Below are 24,028 nucleotides of genomic sequence, written 5' to 3' on the forward strand. Positions count from 1 at the left end.
ACCCATTCAATTTGAGTAATTTCATGCTAATTATGGTAATTTGGAGCCAGAGCTTAATGTTGTATTCATCGTGATTCAAGTTGTAAGGAAAAATTAAAATAAAATGTGCAAAACTAATATTTTTCCACCAACTGGAATGATTTGTACAAATTCATCCTTTGGAGTGCTGAGTGTCTTTTGGAATTTAATACCAAAAGTGCAGGAGTTGAGTTTCTAACTTCACTAATTAAATCTGGAATCTCTTTCAATAAATCATTGCAGGTTTCCAAAGCAACATGTGTAGCAGATGAGGCACTAGGAAACGTACGGACAGTGAAGGCATTTGCGATGGAAGAGCTGGAAAATGAGTAAGGAAAAATGGGAACCATCCCACTGGAACCAATACCAGGGCTGATGTGTTTTCTAAGCTAAGTTAATATTATTTGGGAATAATTCAGTCACATGCCTTGGAGTAATGGAAGCACAATGTATTGTCAAGAGAAGGAAGGTGATATCAAGTCATGCAGGATTAGGGTTAGGGTAATACTACACAGGAAAGGATCTTTTACTTATATCCCCAGTGTGCTCTATATGTGTAGGAGCTGATTGTTCATCATGCCCTAAGTAATGCAAGTTAATAGAATCAATGAGAGAATACAGACTGTGTATCATTGAACATAATACATTGCTGGTGAGAATATCTTGACTAACACCTGATGTGATTGTTTTTATAAGGCTTTACTCAAAAGAAGTGGATAAATCCAGGGATATCAACCAGTATCTAGGATTTGGAATCGGCATCTTCCAGGGATTATCTAACTTTGCGCTGAATTGTAAGTACTGTCATTTTATTCATGGGTAAATCCCATCCAATAGAAACAGATTGACAGAGAACACTGTCTTGGAGAAATGCTGGAGTACCCTGTCACAGGGATACATTGGTGACAGGGAGGCAATTGGTGCTATTACTGTAACTGAAAGAGATAGGGAGATACCAGAACTGGAGAGCCACAGTAGCATATTGAAGGAGATGGAAAGAACAATCAAGGAAAATATAAAGATAAAAGTCAAATTTATTGTCATATGCACAAGTATGTATGCACAGGTACAATGAAAAACTTATTTGCAGCTGCATCACAGCACATAGCACCAAATAAACAGAATTCACAATAAAAGCATACATTATACATAGATAGGTTATACACAAATTTTATAAGAAGAAAATACAATAGAAGAAAATAATCCATTTTAGTGTAAAGTGGTCATAGTGTTATTAAGCTGTATTAATTTGGGTTGTGCCCATTCGTTCAAGAACCAAATATTTGAAGGGATATAGCTGTGCTTTGCTCAGAATATTGCCAAGCATGTTAAAAGTTTTTTTTGGCATTAGAGGAAAAGATCAAATAAAATAAACAGTATAATGAAAATAATTGGACTTTGGCTAGATAAAATCCCTGGTTTGAATATTAAAAGTCAAGTTGAGCTTATTATCACGTGCACAAGTATGGTGAGGTTTCGTTGTACCTGGGAAGTGGGACTTCCGGTAAGATGGCGATTGTTTAGCTGCTCCGAACTTTTGTTCCGTTACTGTCGCTATCTTTGCACTAAATGTCTCCATTTTTTAAACCTTAGTTAGGAATTTTTTCGGTATCTCTTACTTGCCTGTGAACATATCTAACTTACAATGTCTAGCAAGAGTACCTGGGAAGTAATAACAAGCTGCTCTTGCACATGCACAGTAATTCATTTAAAACTTGTTAATCATTGGAGGAATTGCAGAGTGAAATTCTTGTATTTAACAACTGGGATAAATAGTCCAGGGATCCATAATCAGCTGTAGGAAATTTCATAGAATCTTTGTTGTAACCAAAGCAGAAGTCAGCACAATGAGGATAGATACCAAAATGCCATCTGTGACCAATGAATGAATTCTTAAAAGGAGGAATAGAACATCACCTCCACAATCTCCATCAGCATAGGTACACCACAAAGCTGTGTATTTAGCCCCATGCTCTACTCACTTAATACTTCAGTCTGTGAGGCTAAACACAGCTCCAATTCCATATCTGAGTATGCTGATAACACCCTTTCATTGGCCAGATTGTAAGCAATGACAAATCAGCATTTAGGAGTGAGATTGAAAATCTGGCTGAGTGCTGCCACATCAATGACCCTTCACTCAATGTCAGCAGGTCCAAGGAGCTGATTATTGACTTCAGGAGGAGGAAACTAGGTCCATGAGCCCATCCTTATCAAGGAATCAGAGGTGCAGAGGTTCAGAAACTTAAAATTCCTCAGTGTTATTATTTCAGAGGATCTGTCCTGGGTCCAGCACGTAAGTGCTGTTACGAAGAAAGTATGGCTTAGAATTTTGCATAGATTTGGCATGATGTTTAAGACTATGACAAAATTCGATAGATTTGTGGTGGAGGGTATATTGACTGGTTGCATCACAGCCTATTATTGAAACATCAGTGCCATTGAATGGAAAATCTTACAGAATATTTTGGATACAGCCCAGTCCATCACGGGTAAAGCCTTCCCCACCATTGAGCACATTTACACAGAGTGCTGTCGCAGGAAAGCAGCATCCATCGTCAAGGACCCCCACCACCCAGGTCATCCTCTCTTCTCGTTGCTGCCATCAGAAAGAAGATACAGGAGTCTTAGGACTCACACCACCATGTTCTGGAACAGTTATTACCCCTCAACCATTGTGCTCTTTAACCAGTGGGATAACCATTCAACTTCATTTGACCCATCACTGAACTGTTCCCACAACTTATGGACTCACTTTCAAGGACTCCTCGTCTCATGTTCTCAATATTTATTGCTTTTTTTTTCCTTTTTGTATTTAAAGAGTTTGTATTCTGACCTGATGGGTGTGGTCTTTCATTGATTCTATTATGTTTCTTGGATTTACTGAGTATGCCTGCAAGAAAGTGAATCTCAGAACTGTATATGGTGATGTATATGTACTTTGAAAGTAAATTTACTTTAAACATTGAATAATAGATTTAAATAACACACAAAAAGCTGGAGGAACTTTGTAGGTGAGGCAGCAACTGCGGAGGGAAATTGACAGTCAACATTTCAGGTTGAGATCCTTAATCAGGCTGCATTTGGCTCATAACCTTCCAAATCTTTTCAAATCTGTCCAACTGTCTTTTTTAAAAAGTTGTTAATGTACCTTCCTTAATCACTTCCTCTGGAAGTTTATTCCACATTGATACCACCTTTTGTGTAAAAAGAAGTTGTCTCTCAAATTCCTCTTCCCTCTCACCTTAAAACCTTACAGTTCTTGATTCCCCAACCCTGGGAAAAAATCCCGAGTTTCTTCACTCTCTATATGCCCTTCATGTAAACCAAACATTAGGTTTTATTTCTCAAGAGACAGAACTGACTAAAGAAAATATACAAAAAGCTGGTTTGGCTGGATGCTTAATATTGTTCCCAATTTCTACACCATGCTGTGGGGTCCCAAATAGAGGAGATTGATATGACAGATGTAGTGAAATTACTGATAATTGTGAGGATGTCTAGTTGCACTAATAAATCCAGTCAGGAATTCAGCACAAACCAATTTATCCAGAGAGCGATAAAACATAGAAAACATAGAAAACCTACAGCATAATACAGGCCCTTTGGCCCACAAAGCTGTGCCGAACATGTCCTTAACTTAGAACTATCTAGGCTTACCCATAGCCCTCTATTTTTCTAAGCACCAAGTACCTATTCAGGAGTCTCTTAAAAGACCCTATCATTTCCACCTCCACCACTGCCGCCGGTAGCCCATTCCACGCACTCATCACTCTCTGCGTAAAGAAAAACTTACCCCTTACCTCTGTGCCTCGGGCCTCCTATTGAAGGAAGTGTTTGTGGTTGTACAGCAGCACAGTGATTCATTTACTCTATTAGTCTAGCAAACCTATTGATCTGGAGAAACAATTCATGTCGTACTGTAGGATTTGTATCAAGATAAATGAGTTGATGCATAAATAGCAACATTATGGTCTAACGTTTATTACAGGTGTGTGTTTGCAGGATGATCAGACTGGGAATTGTTCAGTATTCTAAAAGAATAGACATAAAGGGAAAATATATGGGGTAGCTTTGATAATTAAGCAATGCTGAGTATTAATAATAGATGCACTGGATAGTGATGTGGAATCCATTTGAGTGAAAGTAATGAATATCAGGGGAAGGAAGACATAGATGGGAGTAGTTTATAGGCCTCAATGTATTGCTTCTCAATAGGAAAAAGCATAATTGGGCAAACATCAAGGCATATAAGAAGGGAACTACAATTATCATGGGTAATTTTAATCTGCATATTGATTTAACTAATCAAATTGGCAAGTGCACCATGGAAGAAGAATTTGAGGAATGCACTGTGGATAGTTTCTCCTAGCAGATGTTACAGAACTATACAGAAACAAGCTATTTTATCAGAATCAGATTATCATGAACTTTGTTGTTTTGTGGCTGCAGTGCAGTGCAAAGATATAGAAATTACTATAGATTACACAATAAATAAGTAATGCAAGAAAAAGGCATAATGAGGTAGTGTCCATCACTTCATGACCATTCAGAATTCTGATGGTAGAAGGGAAGAAGCTTTCCTTAAGCATTGGTCTTCAGGTTCCTGGACCACCTCACTGATGATAGTTGTGAGAAGAGGTCATGTCCCAGATGGTGAAGATCCTTAATGATGGATGCAGACTCTTGAAGATGTTTAATTTTCTGCGTTCCCATACACAGTTCAAGGGCGAACACCCAGGGCCCATAACCTCCTTAAGTCTAATAAGAGCATTTACAGAGGTATGAATATAGTGTTGTCTGGTGTGATTAGGTGAATAAGCTCAGTGGATCAGCAGTGGCAGATACTTAAACAGCTAGTTAATGCTCAGCAGAAATTTTTCCTAATTTAAAAGAGGGATTCCATGAGAAAGAGGAATACCCACACTCAACAAAGCAGGTGAAGGAAAATATTAAATCAAAAGTTAAAACATACAAAGTAGTAAGTGATAGTGAAAACAACTGTGTATCTTATAAGAACCAGTAGGGATAGGTTATAAACTTAAGGAGGGAGAAGTGGATGCAAAGTATGGGCCCCTGAGAGAGTGAGACGGAGCAATTATTGCCGGAAAACAAGGATACTCCATTGAGAGTAGGGGAGATTCAAACAAGAGGACATGAGTTGAGACTTAGGGGGCAAAAGTTTAAGGGTAACATGAGGGAGAATTTCTTTACTCAGAGAGTGGTAGCCGTGTGGAATGAGCTTCCAGTAGAAGCTGTAGAGGCAGGGTCGGTATTGTCATTTAAAGCAAAATTGGATAGGTATATGGACAGGAAAGGAATGGAGGGTTATGGGCAGAGTGCGGGTCAGTGGGATTAGGTGAGATTAAGCATTCGGCATGGACAAGAAGGGCCGAGATGGCCTGTTTCCATGCTGTAATTGTTATATGTTATATGGTTATATGGCAGTTAAATCAATACTTTTTACCAGCCTAAATCTTGTTGGAGGACACAATAAGTATCCAAAAGATATTTGATAGTCTCAATTCAAACAAGTAAAGAGGAAGTTGCAGCAATCAATTTCACAATAGACAAGATAACAAAATATTAGAAGAAATAATGACACTTAAAAGCAGACAAATCACCAGGTTCCAACAGCATGCTCCTGAGGATTATAAAGGAAGCAGTTAACAGAGATGGTGAAGTTTTACAAAATTTACTGAGCTGGGGAATTTACTAGTGGATAAGAAAACCACAAATGTGATTTCTTTGTTTGAGATCAAGAAAGACAAAAAAGAAATAAGTATAGTTTTGTTAGCCTAACATCTGTTGTTGGCAGATGCTGGAGTCTATAATTAATGTAGAAATATCTGGTTACTTAGAGAAGTTTAATGTATTAAAACAAAGACAAAAAGGTTTTTATGGAAGGAATTTTGATGAATTTGCTAGAATTTTTCAAGCATGTAATGAGTAGAGTCAATAGGGGTGAATCTGTAAATTGGTAAATTGGTTTATTATTGTCACAAGTACCAAGGTACCGTGAAAGTCTTTGTTTTACATGCTATCTACATAGCTCATTTAATCACAATAGTGCATTGGGATAATGCAGGGGAAAGCAATAAAAGAATGCAGAATAAAATGTTACAGACACAGAGTAGGGGAATGCAAGTAGACAATAAGGTGAAAATCTGTAACTAGGTAGATTGTGAGGTTAAGAGTCCATATATCTACTGGTTTTATAACAGTGGGATCGAAGCTGTCGTTGAGCCTGGTGGTATGTGCTTTCAGGTATCTGTATCTCCTGGGAAAGGGGAAAAGAGAGAATTCTGTGTGGTGTAATGTGGCTTTTTGATTATGTTGTCTACTTAACAAAGGCAGCAAGAATATAAACAAGAGTCCTTAAGACCTTAAGAGCAGAATCAGGCCATTTGGCCCATTGAGTTTTCTCTGCTATTCAATCATGGCTGATTTACTTTTCTTGAGGTTTCTCTTAACTGTTGAAACCTTTAAGAACATATCAGCCTCTGGTTTATGTATACCCAATTACTTGACCTACACAGCAATGAATTCCACAGATTCAATGCCCTCTTGCTGAAGAAATACCCCATTTTTATTCGGAAGGGATGTCCATCAGATTTATGAAGGTCCATAAACCCATGAACTCTACCTCACTATTTTACACAGCTTATTTGTTAATTCTTTATTAGAACTTAGAGTATTGTTTATGTATTGCAATGTACTGCGACCACAAAACAATGAATTTCACAACAATGTCACTGATGATAATCACTATCAGGATCAGAATCAGGTTTGAGGCTGTGCACTCTGATCCTAGACTCTCCCACTACTGGAAACATCTCCATGTCCACTCTATGCAGGTCTTTCAATATTCAGGCTTCAGTGAGATCTCCCCGCACCCATCCCCACCCCTGCCATCCTTCAGCCAGTATAGGTCCAGAGTTATCAGTTGCTCCTCATCCATTAACCCTTTTATGTCTGAGATCTTAAACCTCCTTTGGACCCTCTCCAACGTCAGCATATTTTTTGTTAGATAAGGGGCTAAAGCTGCTTACAATACTCCAAAGGCAACACGAGTGAATCTGCAGATGCTGGAAATAAATAAAAACACAAAATGCTGGCAGAACTCAGCAGGCCAGACAGCATCTATGGGAGGAGGTAGTGACGACGTTTTGGGCTGAAACCCTTCCTGATGGAGGGTTTCGGCCTGAAATGTCATCACTACTTCCTCCCATAGATGCTGTCTTGGCCTGCTGAGTTCTGCCAGCATTTTGTGTTTTTACAATTCTCCAAATGTGATCTAACCAATGCTTTATAAAGTCTCAACATTACGTGCTTGCTTTTATGTTCTAGTCCTCTTGAAATGAATGCTAGCATTGCATTTGCCTTCCTTAGTACTGATTTAACCTGCAAGCTAACCTTTAGGGAGCCCTGCATTAGGACTAGTCCCTTTGCATCTCTGAATTCTGAGTTTGTTCCCCTTTTAGAAAATAGTCTACACTATTCCTTCTACCAAAGTGCATGACCATACACTTAGCTACACTGTATTTTCATCTGCCACTTCTTTACCCATTCTCCAAATCTGTCCTGGTCCTTCCGCAGACTCCCTGCTTCCTTGACACTACCTCCCCTCCAGCTAACTTGGTATCATCCACAAACTTGGGCACGAAGTGATGTGAAACTTCAACCAGAATTTGGTGGTGAAAGTATTCTATTCACCTGATGCTCTTGTCAGAAAGTTGCTATTGAACAAGGCTTAAGTGGCTGTGGATATTACGCACTATCCATGGTGAGCTGGTGGTGGAAGGAGTGTATGTTTTGGTGAGTGGGTACAGGATGGGTCAAGTCTTGTGCAGTTTGCTGTTGAACATCTTGTTTGTGGATCCTGTGGATGTGACGTTCACTAGTTCCAACTCCCCCAACAATTAAAGGCATTTTCATGTTCCACAGCTATTATGGTCTTGGCTTTTGCTTACTTTGCAATGATCTCCATGTTGCTGGTTCCCACGGAATTCTAGATCTGTGCCTTCAGATACCCATCCCATAATCCTGGGATTTCCAGTCTGATAACCCTCTGCCTCCCTACCTCCCAGTCTGTTTCTGGGACATTAATTTAATTCAGATTTCTGTTACCTTCCCTAGAGTCTCCTCCTTTTCAGAATTAGAATCAGGTTTAATATCATTGGCATATGTCATGAAATAAGTTGTTTTGTGGCAGTAGTACATTGCAATATATATTAAAAATTAAATAAGCAGTGCAAAAAGAGCAAAAATATATAGTGAGGTAGTGTTCATGCATTCATTGTCCATTCAGGAATCTGATGGTGGAAAAGGTGTCCTGAAAGGTTATGTGTGTGTCTTCAGGCTCCTAGTACCTCCTCCTTGATGGTAACAATGCGAATAGGGCATTTACTGAGCGATGGGGCTTAATAATTGATGCCACCTTCTTGAGGCATCGCCTTTTGAAGGTGTCCTGGATGCTGGGGAGGCAAGTGCCCATGATGGAGCTGGCTGAGTTTACAACTTCCTGCAGCTGCTTCCGATCCTGTACAGTGGCCCCTCCATACCAGTTGGTGATACAACCAGTTAGAATGCTCTCCATGATACACCTGTAGAAATTTGCAAGTGTCTTTGTGATATAGCTTAGAACAATTATCTATGCAAAGGCAGAATGTTAATGCTAATAGTTGTTCTCTGTTGTTGCACTTGTAGGTTTAAGGTACAATAAAATGTCAACAATGTTGTTTCTTGCAGGTGTGGTTCTGGGGACGATCTGTGTCAGTGGATCATTGATGGCAAAGGAACAGCTACACGCTGGAGACATGATGTCATTTCTGGTGGCCACTCAGACTGTGCAGAGGTCTGTTGGTTGGGACTGTGGTGGGAGGGGAGTGTGGGTGATTTGGAATGCTGCCATTTCTTTCCAGAGCAGGTGGATTCAGAGCCACTACCTATAGATGGTGATTTGTGCTGACCATTTCCTGTTTATCCTCTGGCACTTGAATTCCAGCACTATTCAAACCCAGTGGAATGGGTCAGAATTTTCAGATGTAGCATCGGCACTAAGCTGTTGTCCCTATGGGGCTGGGTTCAGATTCTCAGCTTTGACATGAAAGATCTCATCCATTGATGCTTGTTAACACCAGAATACATAGGAGCAGAATTAGGCCATTTGACCCATTGATCTGCTCTGCCACTTGATCATGGCTGATTCAAGTTCCCTCTGAACCTCATTCTCCTGTCTTCTTCCTGTAATGTTTGATTTCTTTACTAATCATGAACCTGTCAGCCTCTACTTTAAAAATACTCAATGACATGGCATCCACTGCCATCTGTGGCAATAACTTCCATTGGTCCATCCTCTGACTGAAGAAATTCCTCCTCTTCTCTGTTCTAATGTTATCCCAGTTTGAAGTAATATTTTCTGGTACTGTTGCTCGTATGCTGAGCAAAAGATTCTGACTCTCCCCTCTATCCATGTATCTCATACTTTAATAAACTTCTGTCAGGTCCCCCCTCAGCCTTCACCGCTCCAGAAAAAACAACCCTAGTGTGTTCAAGCTTTATTGTAGCTCATATCCCCTAATCCAGGCAGCATCCTGGAGAATCTACTGTCCTATCTTGTCTGCCTTAACTGTGATTCCAAACCCACATATGTAGTGTACTTGAAACCATCCCTTCAGCTGAGGAACATTCAAGAATGGGAAATAATTGCTGATGTTGGCAGTAATATCCATGTTCCGTGCAAAAGAAAATAGATTTTGCTGGTTTTCAGGTAACTATTTCTTTCTCTTGATATAGGTCCTTGGGACAAATTTCTCTCGCTTTTGGACAGGTGAGTCCTTTTACCCCGACCTTATCTCTTAATATCAGAAACTCAGTCAAATATACTGTAAATGACCCTCCGCCACACTTCATACACAACACATTAAATCAACACCAAGACCCTAACACTGCACCCCTACTATATCACTGCTTCTCTGAACACCAGATATCTTTAAAATATACCACCGACTGTAACGCTAACACTATTCCTTCCCTCCTTCCAACCTGGTCTGCAAGCCCCACTTTGTAATTCTAAAATCGCAGCTGTGATCCCACTTCTCCCTGTGTTTGCCAGATCATCCGTGGAATGGCCTCTGGAAGCCGAGTGTTTGAGTTTCTGATGTTAGAACCAACGATCCCGATAAAAGGTGGACACCAGATCCCATCGGATGCTCTGGTTGGACACATCCAGTTCCATGATGTTACATTCAGGTGTGTAAGAGCTGAAGGTGTCGAAGGTTAGCTCATTATTGGACATTGCACCCAGGCTTCAAGTGGGGTGTCACTAATTGGTTCTCCTTTTATTGTGCATAAGTTAGATTTAAATCTTCATACAGTGAAATATGCTCTGTCAAAATAGAGAGGAAGCTCACTCCACACTGAACCTCTCAAATGTTCAAAGGCGACAACTGCATTATCCTTCTGTCTCCTTCGTTCAAAGGAAAACAAGACCAGCCTATTCAGTCTCTCTTGAGAACTAAAATCCTCCAGTCCAGGGTAACATCCTGGTAAATCTCCTCTTCACTCTCTTCAGTGAAACATATCCATCTTATAGTGTGGTGACCAGAACTGCATTCAATGCTCCAATTGCAGTCTAACCAGTGTTTTGTAAAGTGGCAAAATAACATCTCAGCTTTTATATTCTATGTCCCAATCTTTAAAAGCAAGCATGCCAAATGTCTTGCTTACCACCTTGATAGCACTTCTAAAGAAACATGGACTTAGACTTGTCAATGTTCACCAATGTTTTACTACTTCCTGTATTTGTCCTATCACTAAATGGCTTCTCTTAATATATCACTTCATATTCATAAGGATTAAATTCCATCCACCAACTCTCTGCCATGTTTCCATCTTATCTATATCCTCCTCTAGCCTGAGACAATCTCTTTGCTATCCCTGCAAACATAATTTTGTATCCCTGCAAAGTTACTACTCAGACCTCCTACTTTAACATCCAACTCATGAATGTACAAAAATCACAAAACTAATGGTCCCAGCATCAGTCCCTGCCTTACATACTGGCATAGACTTCTAATCAAAAAAATAGCTTTCCAATACCACTCTCTGCAACCTACTACTGAGCCAATTTCGGATTTGATTAGCCAGCTTACAATAGATCCCATGTACATTAAACTTCTGGACTTGTATTTTGTAAAGTTGCAATATAACATTCCAACTTTTATGTTCTATGTCCCAATCTATGAATGTCTACATACCATGCAGGACCTTCCTCTACACTGTTGTACCAAACATATCCAGAGCAAGCACAGCTTGGGTTAGAGTCAAAAAGAGTGTCAGTGATGCTGCAAATAGTGCAGTTGCCACACAATTCCAGCAACCCAGATATTGGATGTTGTCTGTGTGGAGCTTACACATTCTCCCATTGAGTGTATGGATTTCCTCTGGGTGTACTAAGGTTTCCTTCCACATCCAAATGTCTGGATACAAAGCTGTTGGCTCAGCCGTTCCTTTCTTGAGTCTTCTTTTACTTTGGTTTCCCTGCTAGCATACAGCTATCAACCAAATCCAATCTGTTTACTGCATTTTTGCTCTTAATGCTCTTACCAGCCACAGGAAGGGTAGAATTCTCCTTGTCTTCACCTTCCACCCTGTCAGCTTCTATTATCAATAGATAATTCCCAGCAGGATTCCACCAGCAGCCACATCCACTCTTCTTCCTATCCAACATTCCAATTGAATTAAAATTCCACCAGCCACTTAACCTTCTCATAGGCCTTTTCTGTGAACACATGCCTGTTTACCTTCTTCCTACTACCCAGGGACTGAAAAAGTTCTTTCAGATGAAGCGTTTCTATTTCCTACAACTACATTCATGATTAAGAAGTCATCTCCCCTGCAGTGTACAAGCCAAATATAGATTCCAACACTTGGATTGGAATTGGTTTATTATTGTCACATATACAATGAAAAATTTTAGTGTTGTACACCATCCAGACAGATCATTCCCTACATAAGTATGTTGAAGAAGTGAAAAGGAAAACAGAGTGCAGAAGGCTAAATGTGGGAAATTAGGACTAGCTGGCTGGCCACCTTGATCAGTATGGATTCTTTGGGTCGAGTGGCATGTATCTATGCTGTATGGTTCCATGACTCTATTGTGTTTAAAGATAAAGACAAAAGATTACCGGTAGTTTTATTTGACACAAGTACATCAAAACATACAGTGAAATGCTTAATTTCACAGTTGACAACTAACACAGTCTGAGGATGAGCTGGGGGCTGTCCACAAGTGTTGCCATGCTTCCAGCACCAACATAGCTTGCCCACAACTTACTAACCCTAACTGTACATCTTTAGAATGTGGGAGGAAACCAGAGCACCCAGAGGAAACTCACATAGTTATGAGGAGATTGTACAAACTTCTTACAAAGAACAGAGGGAATTAAATGCTGATCACTGGCACTGTAGAGCATTATGCCAGCTGCTATGCTACAGTTGCAGTGCAGGCAAACAATTAAATGAGAGTAAGATTGAGAGATCACAAGTTCATATCTTAGTATACGAGAGGACCATTCAAGAATCAGAATAGGGGGAAGAATTCTGTTCTGTCTGTGGGGTCTAATCTTCTGTCACTTTAATTCTCTGCTGCAGACTAATGTTGCCTTTGGGCTCCTACATTGTTTCAGTAATGCTTGTGTTTTCTCAAGGAAGAGCACTTGTTTTCCATCTGGGTAAAACAAATCCTTGGGCATAAATTCTCACTCTTTCTCTCTACATCGACGTGGCTTCAACTCCATCTGGTAGTTTTTGAAGTAATTGTTGCTGTGACGACTTTAATCTTCTGCTTGTGCAACATTCCCTCTGTCCTCTCCACCTTTCCATCTCAGAAACATGTTTTTCTACTTCCTATGTGAACTCCTTGAACTGAAATATCCACACAGTTCCTCCCCCCACTGATGCTGCTCCACCTGCCGAGTGTTTCCAGCCATTTTTGTTTCAGATTTCTAAACTCTACAGGTTTTTTCTCTCCAATATCTTTTTCACCTGGTTAAGGAGGGAGAGCTGCTAATGAAGCAACCAACCAGAGCATTGTCCCATCAGCATCTGTAAAGTGAATGATAATCTGTTGCTGACAAATAAGCTTTGGTTAATTCATGAGGGAGAATACTCTGCTGTTTCTGGAACATTTCCTGTTTCTCTTACAAGATGGACAAGGCTTTGGTGCAGCACTGGGGTTTCAAGCCTGATTATGGGCTCAAAATTCTCAAAGCAAATTTCTGATGGTCTGCTGTCAACCACATGTCACATCAACCACCAATCCCTGAGCCATAAATAACATTGATGAGGCTTCATTGTAAATCAAATCAAACGGTTTCTCTTTGTTCCCATAGATATCCCACTAGACCTGGCCACTTGGTGCTGAACAGGCTGAACCTGACCCTACCTGCGTCTAAGGTGGTGGCCATCGTTGGACAGTCGGGAATAGGTGAGGACAGTTTCATATTGATAGCCAGGAGCCATGGTTCCTTCTTACCTCATCCTATTCCCTCCAAGCTGCTGATCATCCAGCCTTTCCTGCTGGCTTTGACCTTACCTGGTACCGTTAATGATATTCTCTCCTTAGATCCTGCTTTTCCTTATGTTTTCTCATTGCACTCCACCCCCCTTTACGCCAACTCCCATCCTATCTACAGCCTCCCTTTCCTGTTTATTCATGCTGGAGCCCTGCTGATCCCTCCCAGAACTCCTGAATATTTCCAATAGTTCCAACAGTGGGTTGGTGCAGTAGCATAGCAGTTCATGTAATACCATTATAGCGCCATTGAACAGGTTCAGTTCCACTGCTGTCAGTAAGGTGGTTGTATGTTCTCCCCGTGACCACATTGATTTCCTCCAGGTGCTTTAGTTTCCGCCCACATTAGTAGATCATCTGATCATGTAGGTATAATCGGGCAGCACAGTTTGTTGGGCCTGTCACTGTGTATCTCTGAATTAAACGAATGAGAGTTTTCTACCCAAATTTATGTGGTCCTACACCATGATGATGAGGGTAATCTGTCCAATATCACTTTTCTTAAGCTGTTCTACACATCCACATATCAGTGATGGCATCCCTATCCATGTGGACACTGTTCTCATCACTCATCAGTGACATTGACCATTTCCTGCTTCTGATATATCTGAACAACACGAGCAGAAATTTCAAAATTAGAAGTACATTTATTATCACAGTACGTGTACCATACTATATCTTTTTGCAGGCAACCACAAAACAAAGAAACACAATAAAATTCATGAAAAACCCCACACCACAAAGATAGTCATACATCCTGTGTGCAAAAAAGAAAGAACAAATCATGCAAACAATAATAAAAAACAAAGAAACAATCCACAGAAAATGAACTGCAGAGTCCCAAAAGTAAGTCCACAGCCACAGAGCCAGTTCAGTGCTGCAGCCGGTCCAGGAGCTCGATGGCTACTGGCCACAGCTGTGGAGCCAGGTTCTGCGCTGAGGCAAGTGCTAATGGCTGCAGAGTATGTACAGTGCTGAGGTGAGTAAAGCCTCCTAGACTAGTGAGCTGCCCTCAGCCTCAACGCCTTAATCTTCTTAATCTGGTTTGGAGCTTAAATCAGCTGAACTTTTGGTCATTATCCGCTCTCAGGCCTGGGCCCTGCCACTTCAGTCCAGCTCCAGTCTGCTCCAACAATGGCCGCCATGGCTGTACCTGCATTCTCGAGTGTCCAGTTCTCCAAATATTTCAGGATACTACAAAAATGCCAGGTCACACAGACATTTCAAAAGAACACCTCCCAGCAGGAAATTTGTCGTCGGCATCAGTATGTTTCGCAAGATGATAGTGTGACACTTTTCTGATGGTTCTTGGGGTTGTAGGCTTGCGGCTAGTTGCACTTTCTAGAGTGGCTGTACAGTTCCACTCTAGAGTAACAGTCTCTTTCACAACGGCTGCAGGTGAAGGAAGAAGGTGATGCTGCTCTGGCTTCTTCTGGCTCTCTTATTGATGAGCACATTGGTCCTTGCTATCTCAGCACGTTGTGCACCACTTTCGACTGCGGCCCTCCATGCTGTCCGGTCTTCAACTGTTTCCTCCTATGTGTTGAGGTCAATGCCTTCCAACTTCATGCCCCACTTAACCTGTAGCGGAGGTATGGTCTTCCTCGTGGGCGGTAATCTTCACTCAGCTTGCCATGCAGTGGGAAATTACAGGCTGCAGATTGCAGTGATCGTAGTCCTGAAAAGGTATATTTAGTAGAATTATTAATAGTTTTGTTTGCTGCCTTAAAAGAGTCACTGTCTCACCAGCGCCATCTTTGCAGCCCAAATACTGGTGCAACTGAATCTGTTATCTTTTATCCTTGTCAGGGTAAACATAAAACAGAATGATACAAGCCCTTTTGTACCTTTTAACCTACCCCAGAATCATTCTAATTCTTTCCACCGATATAGCCCTCTATTTTTCTTTCATCCATGTGCCTATAGACTCATAGAGAAGTACAGCATAGAAACAGGCCTTTTGGCCCATCTAGTCCATGCTGAAACCATTTAAACAGCCTACTCCCATTGACCTGCACCAGAAAATAGAAACATAGAAAACCTACAGCACAGTACAGGCCCTTCGGCCCACAATGCTGTGCCGAACACGTACTTACTTTAGAAATTACCTAGGGTTACCCATAGCCCTCTATTTTTCTAAGCTCCACGTACCTATCTAATTGTCTCTTAAAAGGCCCTATTGTATCTGCCTCCACCACCATCACTGGCATCTCATTCCACACACTTATCATTCTCTGTGTAAAAAAACTTGCCCCTGACATCTCCTTAAAACTGTACCCTCTTGTGTTAGCCATTTCCAGCCCTGGGAAAAAGCCTTTGACTATCCACATGATCAATGCCTCTCATCATCTTATACACCTCTGTCAGGTCACCTCCGTCGTTCCAAGGATAAAAGGCCAAGTTCACTCAACCTATTCTCAAAAGGCATGCTCCCCAATCCAGACAACATCTTTGTAAATCTCCTCTGCACCCTTTCTACAGTTTTCACATCTTTCCTGTAGTGAGGTGATCAGAACTGAGCACAGTACTCCAAGTGGGGCCTGACAGGGTCCTATATAGCTGTAACATTACCTCTCAGCTCTTGAACTCAATCCCATGGTTGATGAAGGCCAATACACTGTATGCCTTCTTAACCACAGAGTCAACCTGCACAGCAGCTTTGAGTGTCCAATGGACTCTGATCCCAAGATCCCTCTGATCCTCCACACTGCCAAGAGTCTTACTATTAATACTATACTCTGCCATCATATTTGACCTACCAAAATGAACCACTTTACACTGGGTTGAACTCCATCTGCCACTTCTCAGCTCAGTTTTGCATCCTATCAATGTCCTACTGTAACCTCTGACAGCCCTCCACACTATCCTTAACATCTCTAACCTTTGTGTCATCAGCAAACTTACTAACCCATCCCTCCACTTCCTCATCCAGGTTATTCATAAAACTCACAAAGAGTAGGGGGTCCCAGAATAGATCCCCAAGGCACACCACTAGTCACTGATCTCCATGCAGAATATAACTCATCTACAACCACTCTTTGCCTTCTGTGGGCAAGCCAATTCTGGATCCACAAAGCAATGTCCCCTTGGATCCCATGCCTCCTTACTTTCTCAATAAGCCTTGCATGGTGTACTTTATCAAATGCCTTGCTGATATCCATATACACTACATCTACGCTCTACCTTCATCAATGTGTTTAGTTACATCCTCAAAAAGTTCAATCAGGCTCATAAGGCACAACCTACCTTTGACAAAGCCATGCTGACTATTCCTAATCATATTATGCCTCTCCAAATGTTCATAAATCCTGCCTCTCAGGATCTTCTCCATCAACTTACCAACCACTGAACTAAGACTCACTGGTCTATAATTTCCAGGGCTATATCTACTCCCTTTCTTGAATAAGGGAACAATATCTGCAAATCACCAATCTTCCGGAACCTCTCCCGTCCCCATTGATGATACAAAGATCATTGCCAGAGGCTCAGCAATCTCCTCCCTCACCTCCCACAGTAGCCTGGGATATATCTTGTCCAGTCCCAGTGACTTATCCAACTTGATGCTTTCCAAAAGCTCTAACACATCCACTTTCTTATTGTCTATATGCTGAAGCTTTTCAGTGCGTTGTAAACCATCCCTACAATCGCTAAGGTCCTTTTCTGTAGTGAATACTAAAGCAAAGTATTCATTAAGTATCTCTGCTACCTCCTCCGTTTCCATACACACTTTTCCACTGTCACACTTGATTGGTCCTATTCTCTCACATCCTTATCCTCTTGCTCTTCATATACTTGGAGAATGCCTTGGGGTTTTCCTTAATTCTGCTTGCCAAGGTCTTCTCATGGAACCTTCTGGCTCTCCTAACTTCATTCTTAATCTCCTTCCTGTTAGCCTTATAATTTTCTAGATCTCTATCATTACCCAGTTTTTTGAACCTTTTGTATTGTTACGTACCCCGTAACTGGGTCACTTACCAGCAAAGATAGAGAGGTCCGTTGAAGTCTGATGGTACTATTTTTAACAGTATTTATGGATAAAAATACACAAAAATAATATCAAGGCAAACATACAGATAATATATGTCGTCAATACTAAATCTAAAAGCGCGGGTATAATAATAATCAACAAGAAATAGCTCTATCATTGTCTTGGGGATAATGTATTGTCCGATGGAAATATAAAAGTCACTCAAGTTCATTCAGGCTGCAGCTTTTGGTTGGAGAGAGAGAGACGGATTTTTAGAACTTGCCCGTTTTCCTTTTTATGATGTCGATCCTTCGAAATGTCGTTGGGGCTGGTTTCTCCTTTTTTAGCTAAACCCGTTCTTCCTTGGTGAGGCCCACCAATTCCGAAGCAAATGGAAAAGGACGCACGTGGGCTCTCCACTGGCTGTCACTATTACGCTGTCACGGGATTTCTAGCGTTTCCCCTGGTGCGTCTGAAGGGGTTGTTCCCTAGACCCTCTTTTATCCTTACTCACGGGGTCTCAGATGTCAATCAGGTTGGGATGAGGCCATCCCTCAACCAGCCCCCTCAGAGTTGTTCCTTGAGGGCTTCACTGAATAGCACAGTACTCAATACACAAGTCCGTCTCCAAGAGACAATGGCCGTTATCCGTGGCTTTGTCTCGCTGAGGGCAGGACACACATTCCAAACCCATGAGGATTCTCTCTCATTTCCTGGGTCTCCAGACCTGAATTAATAGAGATCTGGCGATTCTCAAAAAGGAGGGGGCTACTTTGTACCCTTCGGCCCCTCAGAGTTGGGGCACAGGCGTAACAGTATAGTTCTTTTCTTCTTGACTAGATTTTCAACAGCCTTTGTACACCATGGTTCCTGTATCCAACCATCCTTTCCATGTCTCATTGGAACGTACCTACTCAGAATCCCACGCAAATACCCCCTGAATATTTGCCACATTTCTTCCATACGTTTCCCTGAGAACATGTTTCCAATTTATGCTTCCAAGTTCCTACCTGATAGCTTCATATTACCCCTTACTCCAATTAAATGTTTTCCTAACTTGTCTGCTCCTATCCTTCTTCAATGCTGTAGTAAAGGAGATAGAATTGTGATCACTATCTCCAAAATGCTCTCCCACTGAGAGATCTGACACCTGACCAGGTTCATTTCCCAATACCAGATCAAGTACAGCCTCTCACCTTGTCAACTTATCTACATATTTTGTTGAGAAACCTTCCTGAACACAGCTAACAAACTCCACCCCATCTAAAACCCTTGCTCTCGGGACATGCCGATCAATATTGGGGCTATTAAAATATCCTATCATGAAAACCATGTTATTATTGCACCGATCCAAAATCTGTCTCCCCATCTGTTCCTCAATGTCCCTGTCACTATTGGGAGGCCTATAAAAAACACCCAGTAGAGTTATTGACCCCTTCCTGTTCCTAACTTCCACCCACAGAGACTCAGTAGACAATCCCTTCATGAATTCCTCCTTTTCTGCAGCCATGATACTATCTCTGATCAGCAGTGCTACGCCCCCACCTCTCTTGCCACCTCTCCCTGTCCTTTCTGAAACACCTAAAGCTTGGCACTCGAAGTAACCATTCCTGCCCATGAGCCATCTAAGTCTCTATAATGGCCATAACATCATAGCTCCAAGTACTGATCCACACTCTAAGCTCATCTGTTTTGTTCATGATACTCCTTGCATTAAAATAGACACATCTCAAACCATCAGTCTGAGTGCATCCCTGCCTATCCTCCCTCTCAAACAGCCTACAAGCTTTCTCTATTTGTGAGCCAACCGCCCTTTCCTCCGTCTCTTCAGTTTGGTTCCCACCCCCAGCAATTCTAGTTTAAACTCTCCCCAACAGCATTAGCAAACCTCCCTGCCAGGATATTGGTCCCCCTTGGATTCAAGTGCAACCCATCCTTATTGTACAGGTTATGCCTGGCCCAAAAGAAGACCATTGCTCTCCATACCCCTACCATCCATGTTCCTATCCAAACCACTCTTAAACATTGAAATCATGCTTACCTGTACCACTTGTGGCAGCTTGTTCCACACTCTCACAACTCTCTGAGTGAAGAAATTTCCCCTCATGTTTTCTCTTAAACTTTTCACCTGTCACTCTTAAATCATGACCTCTGCTTGTGGTCTCACCTAACCTCAGTTGGAAAAGCTTGCTTGCATTTACCCTATCATTGCCCCTCATAATTTTGTATAACTATCAAATCTACTCTCAATCTTCTACACTCTAAGAAATATAGTCCTAACCTATTCAATCTTATAACTCAGGTCCTTATAAAGTAACATCCTTATAAATTTTCTCTGCACTCTTTCAACCTTGTTTACATCTTTCCTGTAGGTAGGTAACCAAAACTGCACACAATACTCCAGATTAGGACTCACCAATGTTTTATTGAAGTTCGACATTACAACCCATCTCCTGTACTGATTCCATTGATTTATGAAGGTCAATGTGCCAAAAGCTTTCTTTATGAGTCTACCTACCTGTGATGCCACTTTCAATGAATTATAGACCTGAACTCCCAGATCCCTTTGTTCTGCCACACTCCTTAGTGCCCTATCATACACTGTTTAAGACCACCACTGGTTGGTCCTACCAAAGAGAGAAAACCTTGCATTTGTCTGCATTAAATTCCACCTGCCATTTCTCAGCCCATTTTTCTAGTTGATGCAGATCCCTCTACAAGCTTTGATAGCCTTCCTCACTGTCCACTACACCCCCAATCTTGGTGTCATTCTCAAGTTTGCTGATCCATTTAACCACATCATTGATATAGATGACAAATAACAAAGGACTCAGCACCGATCCCTGCAGCACATCGCTTGTCACAGGCCTCCAGTTAGAGCAGCCACCCTCTACTACCATTCTTTGGCTTCTCCCACAAAGCCAATGTCTAATCCAATTTACTAACTCATCTTAAAGGCCAAGCACTGGACATTCTTGCCCAACCTCCCAAGAGGGACCTTGTCAAATGACTTTCCTACAACTAATGTCAGATTCACCGGCCTGTAATTTCCTGCTTTATGTTTAGAACCTTTTTAAACAACAGAACAACATTGGCAATCCACCAATCTTCTGTTACCTCTCCTGTCGCTAAGGATGATTTAAATATCTCTGCTAGGGCCCTGGAAATTTCTGCACTTGCCTCCCCTAGGGTCTAAGGATTTATCCACCCTGATTTCCACCCCTCAGGATAGCAAACACCTCCTCCTCTGTAATCTGTACAGGTTCTATGAAGTTGATGCCACTTTGCCTAACTTTTATAGACTCTGTATCCATTTCCTGAGTAAATACAGATGCAAAAAAATTTTTAAGATCTCCCCCATCTTTTTGACTCCACACATGGATTATCATTCTTGTCTTCCACAGGACTGATTTGTCCCTTGCAATATCTGTAGAATCCCTTAGGTTTCTACTTCACCTTGTCTACTAGAGTAACTATATGCCTTATTTTAGCCCTTCTGATTTCTTGCATAAGTGTTCTCTTGCATTTCTTATACTCCATGAGCATCTCATTTGTTCCTACCTGCCTCTACCTGCTATGCACTTCCTCTTATCTCTTAACCAGGGCCTTAATATCTCTTGCAAACCAAGGTTCCCTACACTTGTTATCTTTACCTTTTATCCTGACAGACACATATAAGCTTTGTATTCTCAGAATTTCGCTTTTCACTTACCAAGTACAAGCGTGCGTTGCTTAACGTCCACTTGGACAACGTCCGATTGCATATGCATCCGTAGTCCCAATTGGAGAACGTGGCGTAGCGGACGTAACCAGTTTCATGTATCGCGCGACTTTTGAGTGTAGTAGCGTTATCTCTCTGTTTAATTTTCTTTCAAAATATTACCATAAAGTGCATCATGGCTTCCAAACGGAGCAAAACCACTCCTAGTGATAGCAACAGCAAGAGGCATAGTATATAATATGGTGTTCGCACAACGTCCAAATCACATAACGTCTGATTTCACAGAACATATTGTGGACGTTAAGCAACGCATACCAAGTACACCTTTGCCAGAAACCAGCCCGTCCCAATCCACACTTGCCATGCCATCAAAATTGGTCTCTCTCCAATTTAGAATCTCAACCTGCGGACTAGACCTTTCTTTTTGCATATTTACTTTGAAGCTAATGGCATTGTGGTCACTAGATGCAAAGTGTTCCCTTACATAAACTTCTATGACCTACCCTGTCTCATTCCCGAAAAGCAGATCCTGAATAGCATGTTCTCTTGTCGGGACTTCTTTGTGCTGATGAAGGAAACTTTCCTGAACACATTTGACCACTGTATCCCATCTAGTCCTTTTACAGTATGGGATTCCCAGTTATAATGTGAAAAGTTAAAATTACCTACTATAATAACCTTGTGTTTCGTGCAGCAGTCTGCGATCTCTACAAATCTGTTCCTCTAAATCCCTAGGTTTGTTGGGTGGTCTATAATATAGCCCCATTAATATGGTCATACCTCTCTTATTTCTTAGTTCCACCCACAACACCTCACTAGTTGACTTCTCCAGTCTTATTTTTATAGACCACTGCCATGACATTTCCCTGACTCGTCACTCCTCCTTTAATCCCTCTCGCTCGATCATGTCTAGAACAACGGAACCCTCAAATATTCAGCTCCCAGTCCTGCCACTTCTGCAACCAAGTCTCTCTAATGCCTCCAATGTCATAATTCCAGGTGTTGATCCATGCCCTGAGTTCATCCACTTTTTCTACGATACTTCTTGCAAATAAATATACGTAGCTCAGGACACTAGTTGCACCATGCTCACCCTTTTAATTCCTGACTTTGTCTGAGGTCTTACCTACATTTGTCTCCACTAACTGTTTTGGCACTCTGGTTCCCATACCTCTGCAATTCTAATTTAAACCACACTGCAGCATTAGCAAACCTTCCTGCTAGGATATTAGCCCCCTCCAGTTCAGGTGGAAACAAGCTCTTCTGTACAGGTCCCGCCTTCGCTGGAGGAAAGACCAATGATCCAAAGATCTTATGCCCTTCCCCCTACACCAATTCCTTAGCCACGTGTTGAACTACATAACTTTCCTGTTTCTGGCCTCATTAGCACATAGCATGGGTAGCAATCCTGAGAACTCGACCCTGGAGGTCCTGCCCTTTAACAGCACCTAATTCCCTGAACTCCCTCTGCAGAACCTTGTCACTCGTCCTATCCATGTCATTGGTCCCTGTGTGGACCACAACCACTGGCTGTTCACACTCCCTCTTAAGAATGCTGAAGACTTGATCCGAGATGTCCGGTGGTAACATACCATCTAGGAATCTTGTTTTTACCCACAGAACCTCCTTTCCTGTAACTAACAAATCCCCTGTGTCCTAGCGTGCCTCTTCTCCCCACTTCCCTTCTGAGTCACAGAGCCAGACTCAGTGCTAGAGATGTGACTGCTGTGACTTTTCTCTGCTTGGTCACCCACCTCCCCCAAACCCCCAATTTGTTGAGAGGCTTGGCCACAGGGGTTTTCTGCACAGGCTCTTTAATACCTTGCCCCTTCCTGATCATCAGCCAGTTTCCTGTGTCCTGCACCTTAGGTGTAATCACCACTCTATACATCCTGTCTATCAGCCCTTTAGCCTCCCAAATGTTCCGGAGTTCATCCAGTTCCAGCTCCAGCTCCAACTCCTTAATGTGGATGGTTAGAAGCTGCAGTGGGATGCACTTTTCACAGTTGTTGTCATCAGGAACATTGGTGTCCCTACCGTCCCAAATCCCACAAGTGGAGTATTCCACCCTCCTGCTTGACCATCTAAGAGTCTTTTAAATGTCTATAATGTGCCTGCCTCTACCACCACCCAGCAGTGCGTTCTGTGCACTTATCATTCTCTGTCTAAAACAAAACTACCTCTGTTATTGCCCTCTATACTTACCTCTTATCACCTTAAAATTATGCTCCCTTGTCTCAGCCATTTCTGTCCTGGGAAAATGGTCTCAGGCTGTCCAGTTGATCTATACCTCTGATCAACTTGTACATTCCATCAAAAGTTACCTCTCATCCTCCTTTGTTTCAAAGAAAAAAGCCCTAACTCACTCAAACTATCCTCATAAGACATGCTCTCTAATCCAGGCAGTGTCCTAGTATATCTCCTTTGCACCCTCTAAAGCTTCCACATATTTCCTATAGTGAGAGAACCAAACTGAACACAATACTCCTAGTGTGATCTAACCATTGCTTTATAGAACTGCAACATTACATCATGGCTCTTCAACTCAATCCCCCAACTAATGAAGGCCAATACACCATACACTTCCTTGACTACCCAATTAACTTTGAGGAATCTATGGACATGGACTCCAAGATCCCTCTGTTCTTTCACATTAATCTTGTACTCAGCCTTCATGTTCGACCTTCCAAAGTGAAACACTTGACTTTTCCAGATTGAACTCCATCTGCCACTTCTCAGCCCA

At 41.7% G+C, this 24,028-nt stretch overlaps 1 protein-coding gene across 3 annotated transcripts in view; it reads left to right on the forward strand.

Annotated features, from left to right (window-relative positions):
- Nucleotides 1–24,028, forward strand: part of abcb8 (ATP-binding cassette, sub-family B (MDR/TAP), member 8) — a 77,950-nt gene that overhangs the window by 46,064 nt on the left and 7,858 nt on the right. For all 3 annotated transcript variants that reach the window (XM_073045153.1, XM_073045162.1, XM_073045172.1), the window contains 6 exons: nt 262–347; nt 715–812; nt 8,770–8,875; nt 9,817–9,850; nt 10,136–10,272; nt 13,416–13,510. In XM_073045153.1, the coding sequence (XP_072901254.1) occupies nt 262–347; nt 715–812; nt 8,770–8,875; nt 9,817–9,850; nt 10,136–10,272; nt 13,416–13,510 (556 nt within the window). The remainder of the gene's footprint in view (nt 1–261; nt 348–714; nt 813–8,769; nt 8,876–9,816; nt 9,851–10,135; nt 10,273–13,415; nt 13,511–24,028) is intronic.

This window comes from Hemitrygon akajei, chromosome 1 (genome assembly GCF_048418815.1).
Source record: "Hemitrygon akajei chromosome 1, sHemAka1.3, whole genome shotgun sequence".
Classification (NCBI taxonomy): Eukaryota; Metazoa; Chordata; class Chondrichthyes; order Myliobatiformes; family Dasyatidae; genus Hemitrygon; species Hemitrygon akajei.